General features: G+C 43.1%; 1 protein-coding gene across 3 annotated transcripts in view; it reads left to right on the plus strand.

Moving 5' to 3' along the window:
- The window catches only part of slc12a4 (solute carrier family 12 member 4), a 91,347-nt gene that overhangs the window by 57,326 nt on the left and 8,837 nt on the right, over positions 1 to 25,184 (plus strand). For all 3 annotated transcript variants that reach the window (XM_070438759.1, XM_024137255.2, XM_024137256.2), the window contains exons 11-14: positions 94 to 151; positions 358 to 532; positions 6,869 to 6,987; positions 20,073 to 20,171. In XM_070438759.1, the coding sequence (XP_070294860.1) occupies positions 94 to 151; positions 358 to 532; positions 6,869 to 6,987; positions 20,073 to 20,171 (451 nt within the window). The remainder of the gene's footprint in view (positions 1 to 93; positions 152 to 357; positions 533 to 6,868; positions 6,988 to 20,072; positions 20,172 to 25,184) is intronic.

The raw sequence follows: 25,184 nt of genomic DNA on the forward strand, positions 1-25,184 counted from the left end.
AGGCAGTGTTCTCCCCAAGTTGTTCAATGTCTAGATACATCTGTCTTCCATACTGCATGTGTTTCTGTGTGTTCCTTAACATCCTGCCGTCAGATTTCAGCTCTGTGGTTCTGTTTGGGGCCTGTATTGAAGGAGCGGTCCTAAGGGACAAGTAAGTGAACTTGTCTGTAGCATTAGGCCACATCTTTGACATCACAAGATACATTCAAGTCCAGACAATAGCCTGTCTGCTTCTCAACAACATACAGTACAAGCTTGTAATTATATTTGTTGGRATGGCAAAGAACTTCAGATGCTGTGTTTGTTGGTATTGATAATGGCCCCGCTAACAGGTCCWTGTCCTCTCCTGTCCTGTAGGTTTGGGGATGCAGTCAGTAAGAACCTGGTTGTGGGGACTCTGTCCTGGCCCTCCCCCTGGGTCATCGTGATTGGCTCCTTCTTCTCCACCGTGGGGGCGGGACTACAGTCCCTGACCGGCGCCCCTCGTCTCCTACAGGCCATCGCCAAGGACAACATCATCCCCTTCCTCAGGGTAGGACCAGCCACCTTGGCAGGTAGCCTAGCGGTTAAGAGCATTGTGTCAGTAACCGAAAGGTTGCTGGTTCAAATCCCAGAGCCGACTAGGGTAAAACATATGCCCATGTGCTCTTGAGCAAGGCACTAACCCTAATTGCTCCTGTAAGTCACTCTGGATAAGAGTGTCTGCTCAAATGTAAAAAAATCATACAAATCAAATCAAATCAAATTTTATTAGTCACATACACATGGTTAGCAGATGTTAATGCGAGTGTAGCGAAATGCTTGTGCTTCTAGTTCCGACAATGCAGTAATAACCAACAAAATCTAACCTAACAATTCCACAACTACTTCCTTATACAACACACACAAGTGTAAAGGGATAAAGAATATGTACATAAAGATATATGAATGAGTGGTGTACAGAACGGCATGGCAAGATGCAGTAGATGGTATAGAGTACGGTTATACATATGAGATGAGTACTGTAGGTATGTAACCATAAAGTGGCATAGTTTAAAGTGGCTAGTGTACATGTATTACATAAAGATGGCAAGATGCAGTAGATGATATAGAGTACAGTATATACATATGAGATGGGTAATGTAGGGTATGTAAACATTATATTAAGTGGCATTGTTTAAGTGGGTAGTGTACATTTTTACATAATTTCCATCAATTCCCATTTTTTAAAGTGGCTGGATTGAGTCAGTATGTTGGCAGCGGCCGCTAAATGTTAGTGGTGGCTGTTAACAGTCTGATTGCCTTGAGATAGAAGCTGTTTTTCAGTCTCTCGGTCCCTGCTTTGATGCAGACCTGTACTGACCTCGCCTTTCTGGATGATAGCGGGGTGAACAGGCAGTGGCTTGGGTGGTTGTTGTCCTTGATGATCTTTATGGCCTCCTGTGAACATCGGGTGTGTAGGTGTCCTGGAGGCAGGTAGTTTGCCCCCGGTGATGCGTTCTGCAGACCTCACTCCCTCTGGAGAGCCTTACGGTGTGGGGCGGAGCAGTTCCGTACCAGGCGGTGATACAGCCCGACAGGATGCTCTCGATTGTGTATCTGTAGAAGTTTGTGAGTGCTTTTGGTTGACAAGCCGAATTCTTTCAGCCTCCTGAGGTTGAAGAGGGCTGCTGCTGACATGAAACTGAATGAAACTAATGAACTCGCTCACCGAATCAGCATATTCGTCAATATTGTTGTTGGACGCAATGCGAACATATTCCAATCCCGCTGATCGAAGCAGTCTTGAAGCGTGGATTCAGATTGGTCGGACCAGCGTTGAACAGACGCTGAGCGCGGAGCTTGTTGTTTAGTTTTCTTGTTTGTAGGCTGGAATCAACAAAAATGGGAGTCTGGTCAGCTTTTCCGAAAGGGGGCGGGGGAGGGCCTTATATGCGTCGCGGAAATTAGTATAACAATGATCTAGGGCGGGGTGTCAAAGTCAAATGGACGGAGGCCAAATAAAAAATTTAGCTACAAGCCGAGGGCCGGACTGTTCGAATGTTCATTGAAAATTTTTAAATGACGCATATAGTCTAGTGAACCTAATTGAACCTACTGAAAACCTAACAAATATATTCCAATATGATCAGATAAATAAAGCAATATTTTCTTATGGCTCTGTCAGTAATCTTTAATTTTCAACAGACACAAAAACAAATTTCCTTTTATATAAAACCCCATAACATGAACATTAAATGAAAAAGAAACCGGTATTCAAGGCACCATCAGTAACCTATATTTTCTATTTTAGCAAAAGTGGGCTAAATTACTTTCAAAGAAAAAAACAATAATAGCAATTTTCTATCATCACTCAACTGAAATATTTTTAAAAATATATTGGATTGAAATACAATAAAATAAAGTGCAAAAACCTATTAATCAAAAACAACACTTTGTTTAAGGAGAAGTAACATGCAGTGAAAACAAAATTAAACTTTAACTTTTAAACTTGAACTGAGTAAAAACTCTAAATATGTGATTGCACAGTAAATGTTCACTTGTTTGAGGTTGAGGTGATACTTGGTGGTGTCCCATCTTTTTCCACAAGTTCATCAATGTTCGGGGTAAGGCTCTGAGCTGAGGAAATCCTCAGAATTGAGTGGAGGTGTTCAGCAGTAAGTCGACTTCTGTGTGATGTTTTTTCAGGTTCATCAAAGAAAAACAGTTGTTCACACAGGTATGTGCTGCCAAACATAGACAACGTTTGAGCAGCCTGGATGCGCAGCTGGGGCATTGTGTCGGGGAGGAACGGGCGAACTCCGCAGCACCCACTGCCGCATATTTTGCCCTCAGTGCATCATTGCATTGGAGGTCAATCAACTCCATTTGGAGGTTTGGTGGTGAGCTTTCCACGTCAACAGCAAATGGTTACCGAGCAGTTCCAACCTGCTTTTTTGTGCTTTCAAAGTCAGCAAATCGGCGTCGAAAGTCAGCGGCAAGCATACCTATTTTATCAGCCAACTGTGCGCTCGGGAACGCACTGGTAGAGAGCTTCTTTCATGGTCTGGCAGCTGGAAAGTGGCTCAAAATTTTCTTTCCGCATCTGCGTCTCCCACAGAGTCAGTTTGGTTTAAAGCCTTCACTGTACTGCTACATATCAGAGATGACATGATCCCGACCCTGCAGCTGCAAGTTCATTGCATTCAGATGACTCGTAATGTCACACAGAAAAGCCATTTCACACAGAAACATTTCGTCTCGGAGTTGGTTGTTGTCTTTCCCTTTGCTGTCCAAGAACAGACAAATCTCCTCACGAAGCTCGAAACATCTTTGAAGCACTTTCCCTGGCTTAGCCATCGCACCTCTGGGTGATAAGGCAAATCACCATGCTCCGTTTCTAACTCCGTCAGAAATGCCTTGAACTGGCGGTGATTCAAACCTTTGGCTCTGATAAAGTTAACTGTGCGCGTGATGATGCTCATTACATGCTCCAATTTCAAGGCTTTACCGCACAACGCTTCCTGGTGTATGATACAATGATAAGCTGTCAGCTCACCTGTCGCGTTTTCCTCTTGCATCTTTTCCCGTATCTTCGCCACCAGTCCCTCCTGTGTCCACACATCGCAGGTGCTCCGTCGGTTGTCAAACCACGAGTTTTTCCCAAGGCAGCTCCATCTCATTTACACATCTTGACACCTCTTCATTACAAATCATGCCCCGTAGTTGTGCCATGCATAGGACGTAAAGCCAAAACTCCTCTTCACGCTTAGGCTGGAGTCCACTCCGCGGATGAAAATTGACAACTGGGCAATGTCAGAAATGTCGGTGCTCTCATCCACAGCCAAGGAATATGCAATGAAATCTTTTCCCTTTTTCACAAGCTGCTCTTTTAGATTGATGGACAACTGGTCTACTCTCTCGCAATGGTGTTTTCTGCTCAGACTCACATTTAAAAAGAGTTGCTCTTTTTCTGGGCAAACTTCGTCACAAACTTTAATCATGCAGTTTTTGATGAAATCCCCCTCCGTAAATGGCCGGGTGATTATGCGATCTCTTCTGCCAAAATAAAACTGGCCTTGACAGCAGCCTGGCCTTGTGATTTGGCTTTTTTGAAACAGAGCCTGTCGAGATTTGAGGCCTCGTTTTAATTCCTCTGCCTTTTGTAGCCTTTGTTCCATGTCCATATTCTTGTTTTTGTCCGCTGTTTCGTTTCATAATGTCGTCTCAGATTATACTCTTTCAGTACCGCCACAACTTTCCCACACAGAAGACACACAGGTTTTTCCAGCTACCTCCGTGAACATATACTCCGACTCCCACCTTGTTTGAAAACCCGGTTCTCAGTGTCCACCTTCCGTTTTGCCATTTTTGATGGGTATCTGAAAGTTAATTTTACTGTGATGCTGACGACTGCTGTGCCAATAAATATTGAAATGAAGCAGCCTACTGCTCGGTGCGTCACCGTTGCATTGTGGGAAATGTAGTATATGGTGCGTGTAAAAGATCTGCGGGCTGCCGGCTTGCTGCGGTCTGCGGGCCGTTCTAATAATAAATCAAGATCATCCCAGGGGGCCGTAAAAAACCTTCTCGCGGGGCCGGATGTGGCCCGCGGGCCTTGACTCTGACATATGTATCTAGGGTTTTTCCAGCCCTGGTAGCACAATCGATATGCTGATAGAATTTAGGGAGTTTTGTTTTTAGATTAGCCTTGTTAAAATCCCCAGCTACGATGAATGCAGCCTCAGGGTGTGTGGTTTCCAGTTTACAAAGAGTCAGAAAAGTTCGTTCAGGGCCATCGAAGTGTCTGCTTGGGGGGAATATATACGGCTGTGATTATGATTGAAGAGAATTCCCTTGGTAGATAATGGCGGTCGACATTTGATTGTGAGGGTTAGGGTTCTAGATCAGGTGAACAGAATGACTTGAGTTCCTGTGTGTTGTTATGATGATCACACCACGTCTCGTTAATCATAAGGCATACCCCCCGCCCCTCTTCTTACCAGAAAGATGTTTTGTTCTGTCGGCGCGATGCATGAAGAAACCAGCTGGCTGCACCGACTCCGTTAGCGTCTCTTGAGTTAGCCATGTTTCCGTGAAGCAGAGCACGTTGCAATCCCTGATGTCTCTCTGGAATGCTACCCGTGCTCGGATTTCATCAACCTTATTGTCAAAAGGACTGGACATTGGCGAGTAGATGCTAGGGAGTGGAGCGCGATGTGCCCGTCTCCGAAGCCTGACCAGGAGACCGCCTCGTTTGCCCCTTTTACGGCGTCGCACAGGTCGCCGGCTGGGATCAGATCCATTGTATTGGGTGGAAGGCAAAACACTGGATCCGTTTCGGGAATGTCATATTCCTGGTAGGAACGATGATGAGTTGACGTTAATCGTATATTCAGTAGTTCCTCCCGACTGTATGTAATGAAACCTAAGATTACCTGGGGTACCGATGTAAGAAATAACACATAAAAAAACAAAATACTGCATATTTTCCAAGGAACGCGAAGCGAGGCGGCCATCTCTTTTTCGGCGCCGGAAGTCATTAGTGCCCTTCCTTGTGTCTTTGTGGGTGGAGCTGTATTGTACATACACACTGTGTACTTTCTATACAATGCAAAGCATCTAGTGGCCTGAAAAACACAGCCATAATTCAAGGTTTCTCTAGCTGCCACCACTGTTTGTACACATTGCTTGATACATTGCTCGGCTCTATGCCCATGTGTGCTCATAGTGGCCCTACTATTAGATACATTATGATACACAACTAAAAACTACAGTGAACAAGATAGTTGTGGTTGTCTTTGCTTACTCATTTGAATGAAGCTGAACAGGAGTTCATTTGCATTCCCACATGTAAATTATTGTTGGTAACAGAGGATTAGCTATATAAAAAGGACATTCTGTAACCCTGTTCTAGGATCAGCTTAAGCGACCATGAAAATTCTGGTTAAAAAAAATACAGTTAAAAACTGGCCTAGGACCAGTACTTAGAGACCCAATGCACCAGTTTTTCAATCAATAACAAATAATTTCTCGGTAACAATTAAGTACCTTACAATAATAGTTTTCCATTAAAAGCAACAAAAATAGATTTTTTAGCAAAAACATTTTTCTCAAGCAAGAATTTAGCCAGGACTGTCTGGGAGTGGTCCAAATGGGGAGGGGAAAACTGAAAACTAGCTGTTATTGGCAGAGAGGTTGGAACTCTATTTGTTATTGGTCTATTAAAGTTAGTTCACCTTATTTCAGTTTATGTGATAAAACAAGCACACGTATAGTGTAGAGAATCATTGTACCATCTAAACCGTTGTGAAATATATTTTCCATAACCAAACATATATTGTATTTTCAGCTTTTTGAAGCTGGTGTACAAAACTGAAAGTAGAAAGTAGAAACTTAAGAACTGGAAGCATAGAAATTAGCGCACATAGAACACATTTACCGCTTGTTAGATTTGCTTTCAATGTGAATGACGGATCTATAACTCACATTTCTATGTGAATTTAGTCGGGTCGCCCAAAAGGTTACATATTACAACTTTAACCAATTTACTGCCTGGTGATGTCACCAGACAAGCCAACACTCCCGCCCATGCAAACCTGCTGATTAGGAGGTCCTGTGTAGATTGTATTTTCAACCAGTAACTATCAGGAAATAACACTGATCAAATGTTTTCACATACCACCTTTACAGTGTTAGTTTCATCAGCTGTTGTACAATCTGATATGAAACACAGGGGGAAACTTAATTTTGACTGCACTGGGCCTTTAAGGCCACTCAATCCATAATTGATCGGTCCCATTGGCTACAATACAACAATCAACCAGAAACAAAACAAATAAAAAACAAACCATCACAAAAAAAAAGAATGTATTTATAAAGTGTATATATATTCTTTTTTCTGGTGCAGGTGTTTGGTCATGGCAAGGCCAATGGGGAGCCAACCTGGGCACTGTTACTGACAGGGCTCATCGCTGAGCTGGGCATCCTCATAGCCTCTCTGGACATGGTGGCACCCATCCTCTCCATGTGAGTCACACACACACGAAACAGACTAAACACACACATATGTACACATCAAACATTATTATTTAAAAGCAGGAAAATAGGGATTATTTCAAATCATATTGTGGGTGAACTTGCTGATCTTGGGGCCTCCTGAGTGGTGCAGAAGTCTAAGGCACTGCATCGCAGTGCTAGCTGTGCCACTAGAGATTCTAGGTCGCAGCCGGCTGTGACCGGGAGACCCATGTGGTGGCGCACAATTGGCCCAGCATTGTCCGGGTTAGGGGAGGGTTTGGCCGGCAGGGATGTCCTTGTCCCGTTGCGCACTAGCGACTCCTGTGGCGGGCCGGACGCAATGCACACTGACACGGTCGCCAGGCTTCCAGGTCAAGTGGGCATCGTGTCAAGAAGCAGTGCGGCTTGGTTGGGTTGTGTTTCGGAGGACGCACGGCTCTCGACCTTCGCCTCTCCCGAGTCCGTACGGGAGTTGCAGCGATGAGACAAGACTGTAACTACCAATTGGATACCACAAAATTGTGAAGAAAAAGGGGTAAAAAATTAAAAGCTGAACTTACTCCCATCAGCCAAAGTCATGTAGCTTACATGGGAGGAAACAGACTCTTGATGACTTCCCTTCTCAAACACTGCTAATAAACCAGAAACCATTTTAAACCATAAACATCTCACAGATGTTTAAAAACCATTATGGGGGGATCACGTGACCCCTGAACGAGATGGCCCGCATTGAACTAGGAGCTCCGCACAAGTAGTTTCCAATTCCTAATCTACCTCCACTTCAAGTTTAAACTCATTTAGCTTTAGTCAAAAAGTCATGGCGGCTACAAAAGGCGACACTACAGGTGACATTTTTACCCGGACTCGAGCACTAGCGACGGAAAAAGCCTCCAAGAAGCAGCTAGCTTCAGAAAAAGCTAGCGCCATTAGCCAGGAGCAAGAGGACCCGTTCCCCCCGAGGCCCAACGAAGGCCAACCTCGCACTCTGTCGAAGACATCTTTTCTGAGCTGAGATCCCAACGTACAGAACTCAACACTAAACTAGATGCCATTAACGCTCAGCTCAGTGCGATAGGGGGCAAGGTGACAATCTGGAAAATGCTTTGCCTGACATAAACAACAAGATAACCATAAACGCGGGGCGCCTGGACGAGGCAGAGGGGCGAATCCTATCCACGGAAAACTTATTGACAGACGCCATGGAAACAATAGCATATGCTAAAAAAAAATAGAGCAGCTGGAAGAAGAAAACAGAGGACCTGGAAAACAGGGGGCGAAGGAATAATTGTGTTCTATTTAACTGGGCGAAAAGAAGAGGGAAACATGCCACTGATCCGCTACCTTCAAGACAAACTTCCCGAGTGGCTCCACCTGTCCACCGACAGACCCATAGAACTCGAGAGAGCTCACCGAGCACTGAGGCCCCCACCAGCAGCCAGACAACCACCGCGCCCAATCACCATACGTTTCTTGAGATTCACCGACAAGGAACGATCCTACAGGCGGCGAAAACCAACACCATTACAGTGGGAAACGCCAAACTCGTCTTACTCCAGGACCTGTCAGCTGGAATACGCCGAAAGCGCCGAGAGTTTGACGAGGTGAAGAAATGCTCCATTGACCGAGGCATCTTTAGGGGATTCAAATACCCAAACGAGCTCAGGATTCTTTACCAAGGAGCCCTGCGACACTTCAAAACTCCCGAAGAGGCAAAACGTTTTTTGAAGACAACCCCGGTCAATGAGAAATGGACCAATGACTAAATGCGATTACTATTATTACTAAAGGAGGTAAGACAACATATAGCCGATATCCAAAGACCCACCCGCCCTGCTAAATGTCATTATAGCCGTCTAATCTATATTTATGTTCCTTTAGCGAGAGGGATAGTCTCCATATTATAACCTAGGCCTACTATATGTAGGCTGGGCTATTGATTTTATTTTCTCCCATTTTTAATGTGGTCTGGACGGGGGCTACGTTGTCATTTACCCAATGCGGGGCGGAGAGGATGAGGCATTTCTTTGGTGGGGAGGGGAGACGTTGTGCGTTGCTAACTGTTCCCGTTTTTTTGTTGTTGTTGTTGGAACACAGAATTGTGACTGAGCGGGGAGGTAATAGATCCAACGGGATATGTCGAGTTGTTTGGGAACTCGGCTGGGGTGTTCAGAGACTGTTATTTATGTAAACCATTATTTTCCTTTTATGTGAACGCAGCTGTAACTACTATCCACCTTTACCCAGAGATGACTTGCACTAAAGTTCGATTACTGTTCGATGACGATGACTAGTACCTTAAATCTATGACATGGAACTGCCATGGTCTAGGTCATGCAATAAAACGAAAAAGATACATTGTGCTCTAAAAAAGGAAAAAGCAGACATCGCGCTATTGCAAGAGACACACCTCTGTGATGCTGAACATGCCAAACTCCGCAGAGCTTGGGTGGGACAGGTGTATTTCTCATCTTTCAAATCCAACAGTAGAGGCACAGCCATACTGATCCATAAGAATGTTCCATTCATAATTGACAAAAACATATCTGATCCGGAGGGAGATTTATTTTGATAACTGGGTCACTGTATGGGCAACCAATTACTCTCTTAAACATATACGCCCTAACACAGTACTCCTGCTTTTATGTCGAAAATGATAACCCTGTTCAATGAGCATTGTGTTTCCTTTGGAGGGTTGGCCGGAGATTTTAATTGTACCCTGAACCCAACCTAGACAAATCATCTCAAGTCCCACACAAAATCCTAGATCTGCAAAGATGTTGAACTCTCTTACTAAAGAGATGGGACTGATAGATATCTGGAGAGAGACTAATAGCTCATCTATGGACTATACATACTACTCTAATGTCCATAACACCTACTCCCGTATAGATTACATTTTTATCCCAAAGAGTTTCATAAATTCAGCCACGTGTAGAATCGGACCCATAGCGCTTTCGGATCACGCCTTTGTCCACCTCCGCTTGACCTCTGCAAAAACATTCCGAGGTCAAAGAGCTGGAAATTCAACACCTCCATGCTGTCAAACGAAGCATCCATACATTGGTAACTACATGGATAGACAACTACACACAAGACAACAAAGATTCTCCTGTTTCTCCGGCCACAATGTGGGACGCTGCTAAAGCCACACTAAGAGGTCATCTAATTGCATATGCTTCCTCTAAGAAAAAAGCAATGGAAGCACACAGGCTAGATCTGGAGAGGGAGCTGGAACGCTGTGAAAAAGTACAATAACAATCCACAGACAGCACCTCCTGGAGTCAACTTAAAGCAGCCAAAGCCAAACTGAATTTGGACTATACTCGGGAGATTAAAAAAAAAGTTTTCTTTACTAAACAGAAATACCATGAGTATAGCAATAGGCCTAGTAGATTGCTTGCTTATCAATTAAAAAAAGAGCAGTCAGAGCGTACAATTATGGCTATCCGAACAGCAGAGGACGAGGTCACATATGACCCAAAAAGATCAATTTAACTTTCATGATTTTTACTGCAAACTATATACCTCTGAGAGAACACACGGAAGCAGAACTCCACTCCTTCCTAGAGGGAATCTCGCTACCTAAACTATCAGAGACTGACCAAGAAGATCTCAACTCCCCCTTCACTCCTGAGGAGATCCTGGAGGCAATTACCTCCATGCCACCTAACAAGTCCCCAGCCCAGATGGATTCCCCAGAGAGTTTACAAAAGCTTTTTGGCCCCAGCTTAGCCCTATTTTCATGCCAATGCTGGAGGATTTTTGCAAAAACGGAGTTCTCCCAGACTCAATGCGCACAGCTCGCATTACAGTGTTGCTCAAAAAAGACAAGGACCCCTATCCTGCTCCTCCTTCCGGCCCATAAGCTTGTTGGATTTCGACTACAAAATAATTACCAAATTGCTGGCCAAAAGACTAAACACTCTTCTTCCAAAATAATAAAAGCGGACCAAACTGGATTTATTAGAGACAGATACTCTTCTGATAACATTCGCCGTCTTTTTGATATTATTGATCAAGTAAACGCACAGAAGACCCCTGTCCTGCTGGCTTCACTGGATGCTGAGAAGGCGTTCGACAGGATGGAGTGGAGCTTTTTGTCTCAGTCTTAGAAAAGTTCAATATGGGCCCAAACTTTATTAAATGGATCAAATCACTATACTCTCATCCAAATGCCATGGTGACTACTAACGGACTGAACTCTGACAGATTCCCTTTGGGACGGGGCACAAGACAAGGGTGCCGCTATCCCCCCTGCTCTACTTGTTGGGGGCGGAGCCTCTGGCAGAGTTGATAAGGAGCAATTCAAGTATTACAGGTGTTCCTGCAGGCGGCCTGCAGCACAAGATTTCGCTTTACGCGGATGATGTCTTGCTCTACATATCCAACCTGAGAAATCCCTTCCTCCCATTTTAGACACAATTGCTCAGTATGGCACGTTTTCAGGTTATAAGATAAATTTTAACAAATCCACTGTCTGCCCTCTCAATATTACACTCACCAGTTCTATGAAGACACTATGCCCATTCCAATGGAAGACACAGGGGTTTCAATACCTTGGGATATTTATAACACCAGATCTGAATAGGCTTTTCAAGGAGAATTATCTCCACTCCTGGATCGATTCAAAAACAACCTCCAAACCTGGATCTCCCTCCCAATTAGCTTAGTAGGAAGAATTAATGTAATCCGATGAACATCCTCCCTAGACTGAACTATTTATTTCAGATGCTCCCATGCTATCTCCCAGCTTCCTTTTTCAAAACAATTAACCAAAGCATCACCAAATTTATATGGGGCAATAAAAAACCTAGGATCAAGCTCTCCACTCTATCGAAACCTGAATCTAAGGGCGGTCTTGCCCTTCCCTCCCTTCAATTGTACTACTGGTCTGCCCAAATCCGCAACATGCTAACATGGATCACAAAACAGACAAGAGTCAACGTGGATCCAGATAGAAGCCCAATCCTGTGGTTCATTGCCACTAAGCTCAACTATATTCATTAATAACTTTAGTGAAGTGGGCAACATAGCCAAAACATTTGTGATTTACAGCACCCTACTAGCGTGGAGGGACTGTAAGAAATACCTGGGCATCTCCTCCCAAATATGCTCTCACTCGCCTATAGTAGGCAACCCAGACTTGCCAAAAGCCCTGAGGGATGCCAACTTTAATTCTGGCATACTCTAGGAATCAGGACCTTTCAGAACTATTTCATCAGAAGACCACTACACTGAAATCCTTTCAAGAGCTCTGCAGTGAATTCAATGTGCCAAGATCCCATTTTTTAAAATATCTTCAAATTAGACATGTCATCTCCTCATTTACTTCCAAGAGGAGTTTAGAACTCAGGTTGAACGAAGTTGAAACCCTTCTTGTCACAGCACAATCCATTAAAGGCAAAATATCCTATATCTATAGACTCCTTTCTGAGAAGGAGGCTCCTCCTTTACTCCTTTGAAAATAATCTGGGAAAAGGACCTTGGTCTGACTATCAGTGATGAGTTATGGGCGGAGGTTTGCGACAGGGTTATACTGCTCCTCTACTAATGTAAAAATGAAAGAATCGAATTACAAATTTTTGTACAAATTTTATTACACTCCCTTGAGACTCCATAAAATGAAAACAGACATTTCTCCTAACTGTAAAAGATGTACCTCTGAAAGTGGAACCTATATGCATGTATTTTGGAGCTGTAGAGAGATTGCCAGATTTTGGCAATCTATACATACTGCTGCACAGAAAATACTAGATGTACAGTTTGATATGACCCCGTGTCTCTATCTTCTTAATGCCAGCAGGACTTTGTTCTTGATCCTGACAGAGAAAATTTGCTCATGACCATTACATACTTTGCTAAGAAATGTATCCTTCTATTGTGGGCCTCTAGTACCTCTCCTTACATTTAAAATTGTGATTGACCAGATTGTTGACTTTCTCCCTCTTGAAAAGCTCACTTATGACCTCCACAAGAGACAGCCCAAGTTTGATAGACTCTGGTCTCCACTACTCCACTATATCTCAAATTGGACAGAGTGAATGGGGGGATCGGGGAGGTGAGCAGATGCATGTTGTGTAAGGTGCTGTAAAATCTAAAAACTAATCATTGGCTCGTCATCTCAGCTAAGGCTGGAAATAGCAAATAAGAACCTTGATAGTGCTGCTGCAAGTTCTACATTTTAAATTTTGTTATAATTATTATTTGTGTGTATGTGTGTATGTATGTATATGTAGGTATGTATATATGTATATATAACTTTTTATTTATTTGTATTATTATTTTTTTTAATTTTTTTTTTTAAGTCTGTCACAACTGTGAATGTGGAATGTGTTTGGTTGGTTGTTTGAAAACTTAATAAAACTTTAAATTGAAAAAAAAATTACAAAAATTAAAAATTAAAAAAAGAAGAAAAAAAAACCATTATGGTCCTCCGAGGAGTAGTTTGGGCGGCAGGTAGCCTAGCGGGGCCAGTAACTGAAAGGCTGCTGGTTCAAATCCCTGAGCTGACTAGGTAAATGATCTGTTGATGTGCCCTTGAGCAAGGCACTTAACCCAAATTGCTGCTGTAAGTCACTCTGAATAAGAGTGTCTGCTAAAATATACTTTAATCAAATCACTTGCATTTTAACAACCACTTCACAAGTGAAACACCTCATTCCAGCCAGGTACTCTGTACACAATCAGCACAAGTGGCTTTGTGTGGAAGGTCYCCAAGTGCAGTGGTTCACAAACTGTGGGTCCAGTTATTTTATATATATATTGTGGCAAACCTCTTCAAGGTTAGGAGCTTTTGTCACAAATTAAGTGGGAAAACTGTCACCAAAATCACCCCAGAATGAGAGTTATTTCGAACAGGACAGTACCTGTGTGTTTGTTTCTCCGTCCTGGTCCACCCAGGCCGCAGGCAAGGTCAAGGATAGCAGGGTACACGAATTGGGTTCTCGGTAGGTCTCGGTAGGTCCAGGTCCAAACGCCAACAGGTAAGTCCAAAACAGTCCAGCTCATACACGGTAAATCCAGCCAATATATATTGTTTCTTTCTCTATGGTTCACAAATTGAATTGTAGTTTTGGCAGTCGGCCATTTTGTGATCTGTAGTTCTGATCGGGGTGGCCATTTTAGTGATCGGGCAGAGCCCGTTTATTAGTTCTGTTCTCACATATCTGCCATTTATCACTCGACCCCCTTCTTTGCCACACATCTCCCACCATTGATCCGGCCCCCTAGGTCGGGCTACCGCAGCAAAATATGCGTGCATGCGGGATAACCCATCCACATTTCCCATTTCCTTCCCTGCTCTGTGTTTCAAGTCAAAGTGAAATGGTTGGAGACTCAAAAACCACCGCATCACCCGAGCGTTCTTCTCTTTAGCCTTATGCATCCAGGTTAGTGGGGCATGGTCACTGATGAGGGTGAAGTGGCGCCCCAGCAGGTAGTATTTCTGGCTTTCTAGAGCCCACTTTACTGCCAGGACCTCTTTCTCAATGACTGAGTAGTTGGTTTCCCATGGTTCCAGCTTCCTGCTTAAAAACAGGATGGGGTGTTCCACCCCTTCTACCTCTTGGGATAGCACTGCTCCCAAGCCGACCTCTGAGGCATCCGTCTGAACCACAAACTCTCTCTCAAAGTCTGGTACCACCAGCACTGGATTACAGCAGAGAGCCTCCTGTAATGTCCTAAATGCGGGTTAGTGCTGATGGTAATAAAGGTGAAATAAAAATGTGACTCTTCGATCACTCCAACTGCCAACATTTTCTCCGTCTCTGCTCTAATCGCAGCCTGTCAAGCCTCGGGTACCCGATATGGCCTCATGCTCACTTTTCTCCCTGGTAGGGAAACGATATCATGAGCCGTAACCTCAGTTCGGCCGGGTACCTCTGAAAACACATCTCTGTTTTTCTGGATCAGGGTCTTTGCTTCCTGTAGTTGTGCTGGGGACAGAGTAGGTGAAATATTTACTTCGGCTGTCTCCTGAGTGTGTGTYMGGMYTYTGWSKKRWWMWGTMTRTCTCTCTCTCTCCATGCTTTTAACAGGTTTATGTGATAGATCTGTTCCTGGGGCCGTCGACCTGGCTGTCAGACCCGATAATTAACTTCTCCTATTCTCTCCAGTACTTCATATGGTCCTTTCCATGTGGCTAGTAGTTTGCACTCTACCGTGGGGATCAGCACTAACACTTTATCTCCCGGTTGAAATTCCCTCAGGGTAGCCTGCCGGTTATAAGTGTGCCGCTGGTGCTCTTGTGCTTGTCTCATGTGCTCTCTGACGATGGGCATGACTGTGGCTATCCTGTTTTGCATTGCCGTGATGGATTGGTGCTCCCAGGTTTCCCGGGCGATGTCGTAGATTCCCCTGGGGTGCCTCCCATATACCAGCTCAAAGGGGGAAAACCCCAGCGAGGTTTGAGGAACCTCTCTAATGGCAAACAGATACGGCAACATGCAATCCCAGTTTTTCCCATTCTTATCGATTACCTTCCTGAGCATTGACTTCAGGGTACGGTTGAATCTCTCAACCAGCCCGTCCGTCTGAGGATGGTAAACCGATGTCCTCAACTGTTTCACCGGCCACAATTTACAAAGGTCCGCCATAAGGCGGGACATAAAGGGGGTCACCTGGTCAGTAAGGATCTCCTTTGGAACCTCTACCCTGGTGAACAAGAGCACTAATTCCTTGGCAATCTTTTTTGAAGCCATCGTTCGAAGGGGAATGGCTTCTGGGTAGCGAGTGGCATAATCTAGAATGACCAGAATGTATTGGTACCCTCTGGCAGATTTGGGTAGTTGGCCCACTATATCCGTCGCTATCCTCTCAAATGGCGTTTCAATTATGGGGAGTGGCACTAACGGGCTTCTAACAGCTAGTCGGGGAGCTGTTAACTGGCACTCCAGGCACTCTCCACAATGCTGAGCCACTTCAGCCTGAATTCCTGGCCAGTAAAACCTCCTTACAATCCGGTCTCGGGTTTTCTCGATACCAAGGTGTCCACCCAGAATGTGCCCATGAGCTAGATCCAGTACTGTCCTCCGGTACCGGGTGGGGACCAACAACTCTTCCACCACATCAACCCCTATTTTTGAGACTCTGTACACCAAACCCTTTTTCATGATGAAGTGGGGAAACTATTAGGCATCATCCCATCATTTATAGGAGTACCATCTATGACCTGCACATCTGCTCTGGCTTGCTGCAGGGTTGGATCCTGGTTTTGGGCCYTCCCAAAATTAGTCAAGGACCCTGCCAGGTCTGCTGGTTCTAGATAATCGTCCTCTGGATTCAGATCGACCCCAGCCCCACTAGTACCGGGCTGTTTGTTATCAACGGGGTCTGCCACTTCTTCCTCATCCTCCCCTACTAGCACCTGTGAGGTTGGCCCCTGGGAGACCTCTTTTCTTGGCTTTGGTTGAAGGCCACATGCTACTTCCTGCTTGGTCAGGGTTGTTGGCTTCTCAAATATGCCGTTCTTTTGGCCTAACTTCGCAAGTTAGGAAAGTATCTACCCAATATTACATCATATGGCATCTTTGGGACCACGCCAACCTCATAATCCAGCAGACCGTCCTCGGTTTGTATGCTCACTAAGGCTGTGGGGTACAGACGGGTATCCCCATGAATGCACGTAACACTGATATCCTGACTTGTATCCAGTTTATGAGTCGGCACTAGGTTTGCAACGACCAGGGTTAGCACACTGCCGGAATCCAGCAGTGCTTCAACCTCTTTCCCTTCAACCTTCACCCTGCACATATGTTTGTTTCTTGATCTTTCAAGTACAGTGGTACAGATTGTCTCGACAATCTCGGCGGATGAATGGGTCTCCYGTCGCAACCATTTCCGTGCCAGGTGAATCAAGACGAACATCTGTGTTCGGGGGGGTTGTCCAGGTCGGTAGGACCACTGGTGGAAGCGGTGTGCCCTCACGGTATTGGTCACTCCCAGTCTAGTCAGAATCTCTCCCTTTAGTTTATCGTAATGCTGTGCATCTTTCAACTCCAGGTCGAAATACGCTTTTTGAGCGTCCCCTGCCAGGTATGGTGCCAGAAGCCCTGCCCGCATTCTCCACCACGTGTGGCAAACCTCTTCAAGGTTAGGAACGTTTGTCACAAATTAAGTGGGAAACTGTCACCAAAATCACCCCAGAATGAGAGTTCTTTCGAACAGGACAGTACCTGTGTGTTTGTTTCTCCATCCTGGTCCACCCAGGCCGCAGGCAGGGTCAAGGATAGCAGGGTTCGGTACACGAATCGGGTTCTCGGTAGGTCCAGGTCCAAACGCCAACAGGTAAGTCCAAAACAGTCCAGCTCATTCACGGTAAGTCCAGCCAATATATATATTGTTTCTTTCTCTATGGTTCACAGATCCTTCCAGCCCTCTCTCTCTCTTCCTGGTTTGTCTTGACCCTTTATCTGTGGGTCGGCCACACCTTCTGAGGGTTCCCCTTGCTTCTGGGAATTGTAGTTTTGGCAGTCGGCCATTTTGTGATCTGTAGTTCTGATCGGGGTGGTCATTTTAGTGATCGGGCAGAGCCCCTTTTATTAGTTCTGCTCTCACATATCTTCCATTTATCACTCGACCCCCTTCTTTGCCACAATATATATGTTAAGGAACTCAGTCCGGCTTTTAACTTACTGTTGAAAGTTATAATAGTAGAATGCACAAGGTAAAATTTTGAAATTGGGTAGTGCATCATCAGTATTCCTCTTGTCATGTCAGTCATTGAATACCTTAGACAGCTATTTATAACGTGTCAGAAATGTCCAGATCAACTAGCCCATTTCAGTTAATGTTTTTTTAGCTAGGTTTTTTTAGCCCATAGATTTTGTAGTAATGTTCGAGTCACACAAATATCACATGAATACACATTAGACATGGCATAATGTATAGAACTGCAGGAAATAAGCTTTAACCTTTCACGAGTCACAAACCCGGATCCGGGATCCCCCCCATCACAAAAGCTGACTAGCATAGCCTAGCCTAAAGTTACAGGGATATCATAWAATAAAATGTTCATGAAATATCAAGTCRAAGACACCAAATGAAAGATACAGATCTTGTGATTCAAGCCATCATCTCTGATTTTTTAAATGTTTTACAGGGAAGACACAATATGTAAATCTATTAGCTAACCACGTTAGCAAAAGACACCACTTTTTTTAATCCACCATTTTTTTTACTGCATCAGTAGCTATCACAAATTCGACCAAATTAAAGAAGTTAAATAGCCACTAACCAAGAAACAATTCTCATCAGATGACAGTCTGATAACATATGTATTGTATAGCATAGTTTTGTTAGAAAAATGTGCATATTTCAGGTATAAATCATAGTTTACAATTGCAGCCCCCATTACAACTATCACTAAAATGACTAGAATAACTACAGAGACCATCGTGTATTAGCTAATTACTCATCATAAAACATTTCTTAAAAATACACAGCGTACAGCAGATGAAAGACACAGATCATGTGAATATAGCCAATGTCAGATTTCTAAGTTTTTACAGCGAAAACACAAATATAGCGTTATCTTAGCTTACTACAAGTCAGTCACACAGTAGCATTGATTCATGCCAAAAATAGCAATAACGTTATAAACCACCAAACGCTATTAATTTTTTCACTAACCTTCTCAGAATTCTTTCAGATGACAGTCCTGTAACATCATATTACACAATGCATATAGTTTGTTCGAAAATGTGCATATTTAGCCGCACAATTCGTGGTTACACAACGTGTTAGTGGCAAAAAATCAAGCAATCTGTCCGGCGCCATTTTGGAAAGGCACCTAATCTTATCGAAAACTATTCATAAACTTGACTAAAAAAATACAGGTTGGACAGCATTGAAAGAGAAATTAGTTCTTAATGCAATCGCTGAATTACATTTTTAAAATTAACCTTACTGCGCATACTGGGTACAATACAGGGTGCGATAGCGCAACGCTACATGGAAAATAATGGCGTCTAATACATTTTTTTCTTTTTCAACAGAACAACGTTTTATCAGCATAAATAGTACCACTATTAGCTGAACTCCCATCAGAATCTTGTGAAAGGTGTCGTTGGCCAAAAGAACTGTTGCTGGTTGGAGAATGTTTCCCTCGACGTTGCAATTAGCAGTACAGAATGGCATTCGAGAGAGAGACACCCACGTTTCTACAGCGCCATGGAAATAAATACCTGAAAATCGCAATATACTGACTAAACTGGGTATAATTCGGTTCAAAATAACAAAATTATGATGTCTTTAAAGCCTATAGCGAATAAAAACAAGAGCCGGATACTTTAGGAGCTAAACCAGACGTTTCTAAAAAGACATGCCAGACCCTCTTTGCGTCAGCGCGAAGTCCCGAAAGGTCGGACACCTCGGTTCCAATCAATTTAAAAACTTTGGGAAATACGTAGGAACGTCATTTCAAACTCTCCCTATTCGCTAACAGCCAGGGGAAGGCGTATGCAGTGCATCTCACCAATAGAAGACAGGCAAAGTTAAAGACAGGTCTCAAAGCAGATGATAGAATTTCCATTCTCACCAGACATATGAAGAAGTGCTCTAAGTCGAGTTCTGTTTCACTTACAGACATAATTCAACGGTTTTAGAAACTAGAGAGAGTTTTCTATCAATAGTAAGAATAATATGCATATTGTACGAGCAAGAATTGAGTAGGAGACCGTTTACGAATTGGGATACACATTTGTGCTATGTCGAAATAGCACCCCCCTAGTGGCAAAGAAGAAGTTAAACCTGAAAAATAATTCTCTACGCCAACAAGAGGGGTGTGAACGTTTGTGTCATGAACAGTGCTTGTGCCATAGAAATAGACGTGCGCACGTGCGGGATGTTCCTCAATGCTGGAATGGGGGCCTGAGAAAGTTTGGGAACCCTGACCTAGTGCACTTTCTTGTGTTTCTGTGTTTTGCCATCAGTTGAGATGTATTTTAGCAGACTACCAGGCCTATACATCCTGCAACAAGTACATAACTGCAAAATTAATATATTGGAATATATTAATATATATAATATATATATTTAAATGACTAAATCGGTTTGGACTGAATTACATTTTTTGGTGTGTGATTTTTTTCCTACAGGTTCTTCTTGATGTGCTATCTGTTTGTGAACTTAGCCTGTGCTGTGCAGACTTTACTACGGACACCAAACTGGAGGCCTAGGTTTAAATATTACCACTGGTAAGTACAGTACAGGTGTATGTGTGTGGCTGTGTATCCGTGCATACTGTATGTGAGCGATGTAACACTAATTTGTATATGCGTGGGTACACTTTCACTCCATTTGAATAATCACCTTTGCTTTCTCAGGTGACATATTGGGAAGCTTATCAAAATATCCTGTTGACTGACTGGAGGACTTTATGCAGACTCCAGCTAGAGAGGCATTTTGTTCTCTGGTGTTCTGATGTTAACCTAGAAAGAAGGTAATTCACTGTAATAAGCTTCAGTAGCTGAACAAGTATAGCACCTGTCGTGGAAATTCACCACTCGAACTCAGTGTAAAGGATTCAATCTTTATTATCATGACCGGAGAGGTTCACATTCTCAATCCAAGTTTGATGAAAACTCTGAAAAGGGCTTCCACTCTCAGTCCTTTTATAGTGCTATACAAATAAGTTATATAAGCATGATTTACATTATTCATTATTAACATTGGTTCCTGCATGTGACTGACGAGGCTTCTTCTCTCAAAGCTGGGACCTTGAAACTGAGATACTCCTTTTGGTTCCCAGAACAATGTTCTGGGCGTTCTGCCAATTGGTCTGAGGAGGAAGTCACAGTCACCTGCACAAGCCAAGATAGAGTAAGAGGCGATGCTGTTTACAATTCAATGATAGCTCTTCAGACAACAACATTTTCCCTCACATTCCCTCCTTTTATCACTTTGTGGGAATTATTGTTACATTTTAAGGTAGGTATTAGATTATGGCTTAAACTATCAAAGGAGGTTCTATCAAAATACGTCTATTACAGTAAGCGGAATCAACACATAAAACCAGACACTTTATCCTTTCAAACCCCTTCACTCTGCGTTGTAAAATCTAAAATACACACACATACACAAGAGATCTGTAGACCCAGAGGTAAATAAATCTCTAAAGGTTTAATCATTGTTTCCATAGCTCTTACCACAATCGGGTTGCATTGACCTGTTCTGTACTAACTGTCCCTGGGACATCAACTAGTAAAAATATAAAACCTGTTGTTTAACAAATCCCCTAGGGCCTTCAAAAAGTTGGTGCTGACTTATCAGCTCAATATTCGATACTAAAACATTTTCTTGGATCTACTCCAATTCCGGACAGTGTTCCTCGTAATGGAAAAAGTTGGTTTTAGATGACATTACCTTCTTATTTAAATCACTGGTATATTCAAACTATCGAATTGAGTAATAATAATTGAAAATTGTCAAAAACATATCTTATTCAATTATTCATACCTCTGCCCCAAATGTTCCTACAGTGTTCCTTACAGCCTGTTTGAGTTTAGTGAGTACCACTCACTGTTACTGCCGGCTTATCTATTGGTTCACAGGAAGCTTATCTTTAACCTAAACACCAGATGGCAGCCTCTAATATAATATCAGTCCCATTGCTCAATTCCCCTGTCAGTCATGTGACCTTGTATTGAAACATTTATTTCTTCAAATTACTAAGACATTGCATTATTAGACTGCTATTTGAAAGCCACTAATATTACCATTCACATACTGTCAACACATTAAATGTGACATCGACTGACAGACCATGAGTACCATGAATCTTTCCATTTTACTATCGTTATGACTGTCTTTATTTACCTATGCTTGTCTCCATATCAGTTTCCTTCAACTAGGACCCCTCTACTCTTCCCAATAGGAAAAACCTTCTCAATCACTACTGCTAATACACACGGATCACTCTCAAACAATGCTCTGCTTTTACCCCTATTGTAAGGTTTAAAAACAAACAAAACAAACATGATAACTTTCTCCTTATTGGAAGGTATTGTTTGCATTTTAGTCTACCCTAACAATGTTACTCTATATTTATTAACCATTTCTGTTGGATATTCACTGTCTGCTTCACACTCATTAAATGTCTATTATTTTGAGAGGAATATGTAATGTGCCGAAATTATAAAATAGGCTTTATTTCCCAGACCCTTAAGACAGTCATACTCATCAGAACACTGAGGCTTTATTTCTCAGACCCTTAACCTGTCTAGCCGCTTAACCTGTGTAGCCCCCCCACATTCCACTGAAAAGGCAGCGGGCGAAATTCAAAAAATATTTTCACACATTAACAAGTCCAATACAGCAAATGAAAGATAAACATCTTGTGAATCCAGCCAACATGTCCGATTTTTTAAATGTTTTACAGCGAAAACACCACGTATATTTATGTTAGCTCACCACCAAATACAAAAAAAGCACAGACATTTCTTTCACAGCACAGGTAGCTTGCACAAAACCGACCAAATAGAGATAAAATTAGTCACTAACCAAGAAACAACTTCAGTTCAGATGACTGTCTATACTGTTTATACAATAAATCTATGTTTTTCGAAAATGTGCATATTTAGTATAATTAGTTTTACATTGCAGCTACAATCACATAGCACCGAAGCAGCTAGAACAATTACAGAGACCAAGTGAAATACCTAAATACTCACATAAAACATTTATGAAAAAATACATTGTGTACAGCAAATGAAGAAAGCTCTTGTGAATCAGCCAATTTAGATTTTAAGTGTTTTACAGCGAAAACACACTATAGCATTATATTAGCTTACTACAATAGCACCACACAACCGCATTCATTCAACGCAAGGTAGCGACAGCGAAAAAAAACACAAGATTCAATTTATTCACTAACCTTCTCAGATGACAGTCCTATAACATTATTACACAATACATATATGGTTTGTTCGAAAATGTGCATAATTTTAGAGCTGAAATCGTGGTTTACATGTGAAACGTAGACATTTTCCCGAATCTCCGGATATATTTCTGAATCACTATCTGACCAAATAACTCATCATACACTTTACTAAAAATACATGTTACAGCAATGAAAGATACCTAGTCTTAATGCAATCGCCATGTAGAATTCTAAAATTACTTTTAGTACGACATACAGCTTACGTTTATAGCGAGACAGCGCCTGCAATGAGGGCAGAAAATAGTACTAAACATTTTCACAGAAATACGAAATAACATCATAAATGGGTTCCTACTTTTTGCTGAGCTTCCATCAGAATCTTGTACAAGGGGTCCTTTGTCCAGAACACATCGTTGTTTGGTTTTTAGAATGTCTTTTCTCCTGTCGAATTAGCACCAAGCTAGCCAAGTGCACGAAGCTGTCATTATCACCAAACGCAGAGAAGGAAAAAGCCAAACTCCCGAAACTTTCAATAATCTGATATTGAAAAACTACTTTACGATGATATTATCACATTTATCAAATAAATCAAAGCCGGAGATATTAGCCGTCTATATCGAAAGCTTTTCAGAACGCAATCAGGTTCTTCCGCGCCTTGTGAACAAGGAAAAGTGGTCACGTCATTCAAGAGCTCTTGTTCGGCCTCAGATCAAGCTAGACACCCCATTCCACCTCCTCACTGCCTCTTGAATCTAGTGGAAGGCGTATGAAGCTGCATGTATATCCATAGATTAAGCAGATGAATAGGAAGGCCCTGGAACAGAGCCTCTTTCAGATTTTTCACTTCCTAACAGCGAAGTTTGCTGCCAAAATGCAGCTTCTGTTTTTATCACAGATAATAATTCAAACGGTTTAGAAACGCTGAGAGTTGTTTTCTAGTCCCAATAGTAATAATAATTATGCATATTGTACGAAGCAAGAATTTGACGTACGAGGCAGTTTAATTTGGAAACGTTTTTTACACACAGTGAAAACAGCGCCCCTATTCCTAACAGTTTAAGACAGTCATACTCATCAGAACTACTTGGTAGTGGCCATTCATCAATCCCCTCTTGGTTAATGAAGCGCCCAGCAGGTCTCTCCTTCTTCTAATGGACATCTATGGGCCTCCAGGCCTGCGTTGGTCCTTTGCTCAGGACTCATCTCACCTCTTCTGCACTACTCCAGGCCTGTGTTGGTCATTTTAGCTCAGGACTCATCTCACCCTCTTTTGCACTACTCCCGGCCTGCGCGTTGGTTCCTTTGGCTCAGGACTCATCTCACCTCTTCTGCACTACTCCCAGGCCTTCGTTGGTTCCTTTGGCTCAGGACTCATCTCACCCTCTTCGCACTACTCCAGGCCTGCGTTGGTTCCTTTGGCTCAGGACTCATCTCACCCTCTTCTGCACTACTCCAGGCCTGTGTCTTGGTCATTTTAGCTCAGGATATCTCACCCTCTTCTGCCACGACTCCACGGCCTGCGTTGTCCTTTGCTCAGGATCATCTCCCCGCTGCTGCACTACATCCAGGCCTGGTTGGTCATTTTTGGCTCAGGACTCATCTCACCCTCTTCTGCACTACTCCAGGCCTGTGTTGGTCATTTTGGCTCAGGACTCATCTCACCCTCTCTCAGGTTCACAGTGGAGGTGGTCAGAAGAACTTGGTACGGCACTCTCCAACAGAGGTCCTTCCAACTGTCTCTCCTGAAGTCTTTGACCACCACAAAATCACCTGGGTTGAAATAGTGCTTAGCTCCACCTGCCAAGTTCGGCAAAGACACCTTCACCCGGGGGAAAAGTCTCTTAAGAACACTGTTAAGGGTGACACAATTCTCACCCATGTCTTCCTCCATTCCTTGCAGGGACACCCTGTTCTTGAGAAAAGGCGTATTAGTCATCCTCATGGGATGGCCAGTCAGCACCTCGTGTGGAGAGTGACCAGTGACTGTGTGGGATCTGCCTCTCATACTCAGTGCCAATGGAAGCACCTTTACCCATGTCAGGCTTGTTTCACCAATTAGTTTAAACAATTTTGTTTTCAGAGTTTGGTTCAACATTGTTAGTCATGCAAATAAAACATTGTACAACCCCACCACCAGAGAAATGTCCTGCAAGCACTATAAAACCTACTGTACACCAATATCAGCCCCCCGCACCTCTCTGATTCAGAGGGGTTGGGTTAAATGCGGAAACACACATTTCAGTTGAATGCGTTCAGTTGTACAACGTTTGTACAACGTACAAGCGTTCAGTTGTATCCCCCTTTCCCTTATTTATTCATTTATTTACAA

The sequence above is a fragment of the Salvelinus sp. IW2-2015 genome, unplaced genomic scaffold, assembly GCF_002910315.2.
Source record: "Salvelinus sp. IW2-2015 unplaced genomic scaffold, ASM291031v2 Un_scaffold1140, whole genome shotgun sequence".
In the NCBI taxonomy this organism is placed as follows: Eukaryota; Metazoa; Chordata; class Actinopteri; order Salmoniformes; family Salmonidae; genus Salvelinus; species Salvelinus sp. IW2-2015.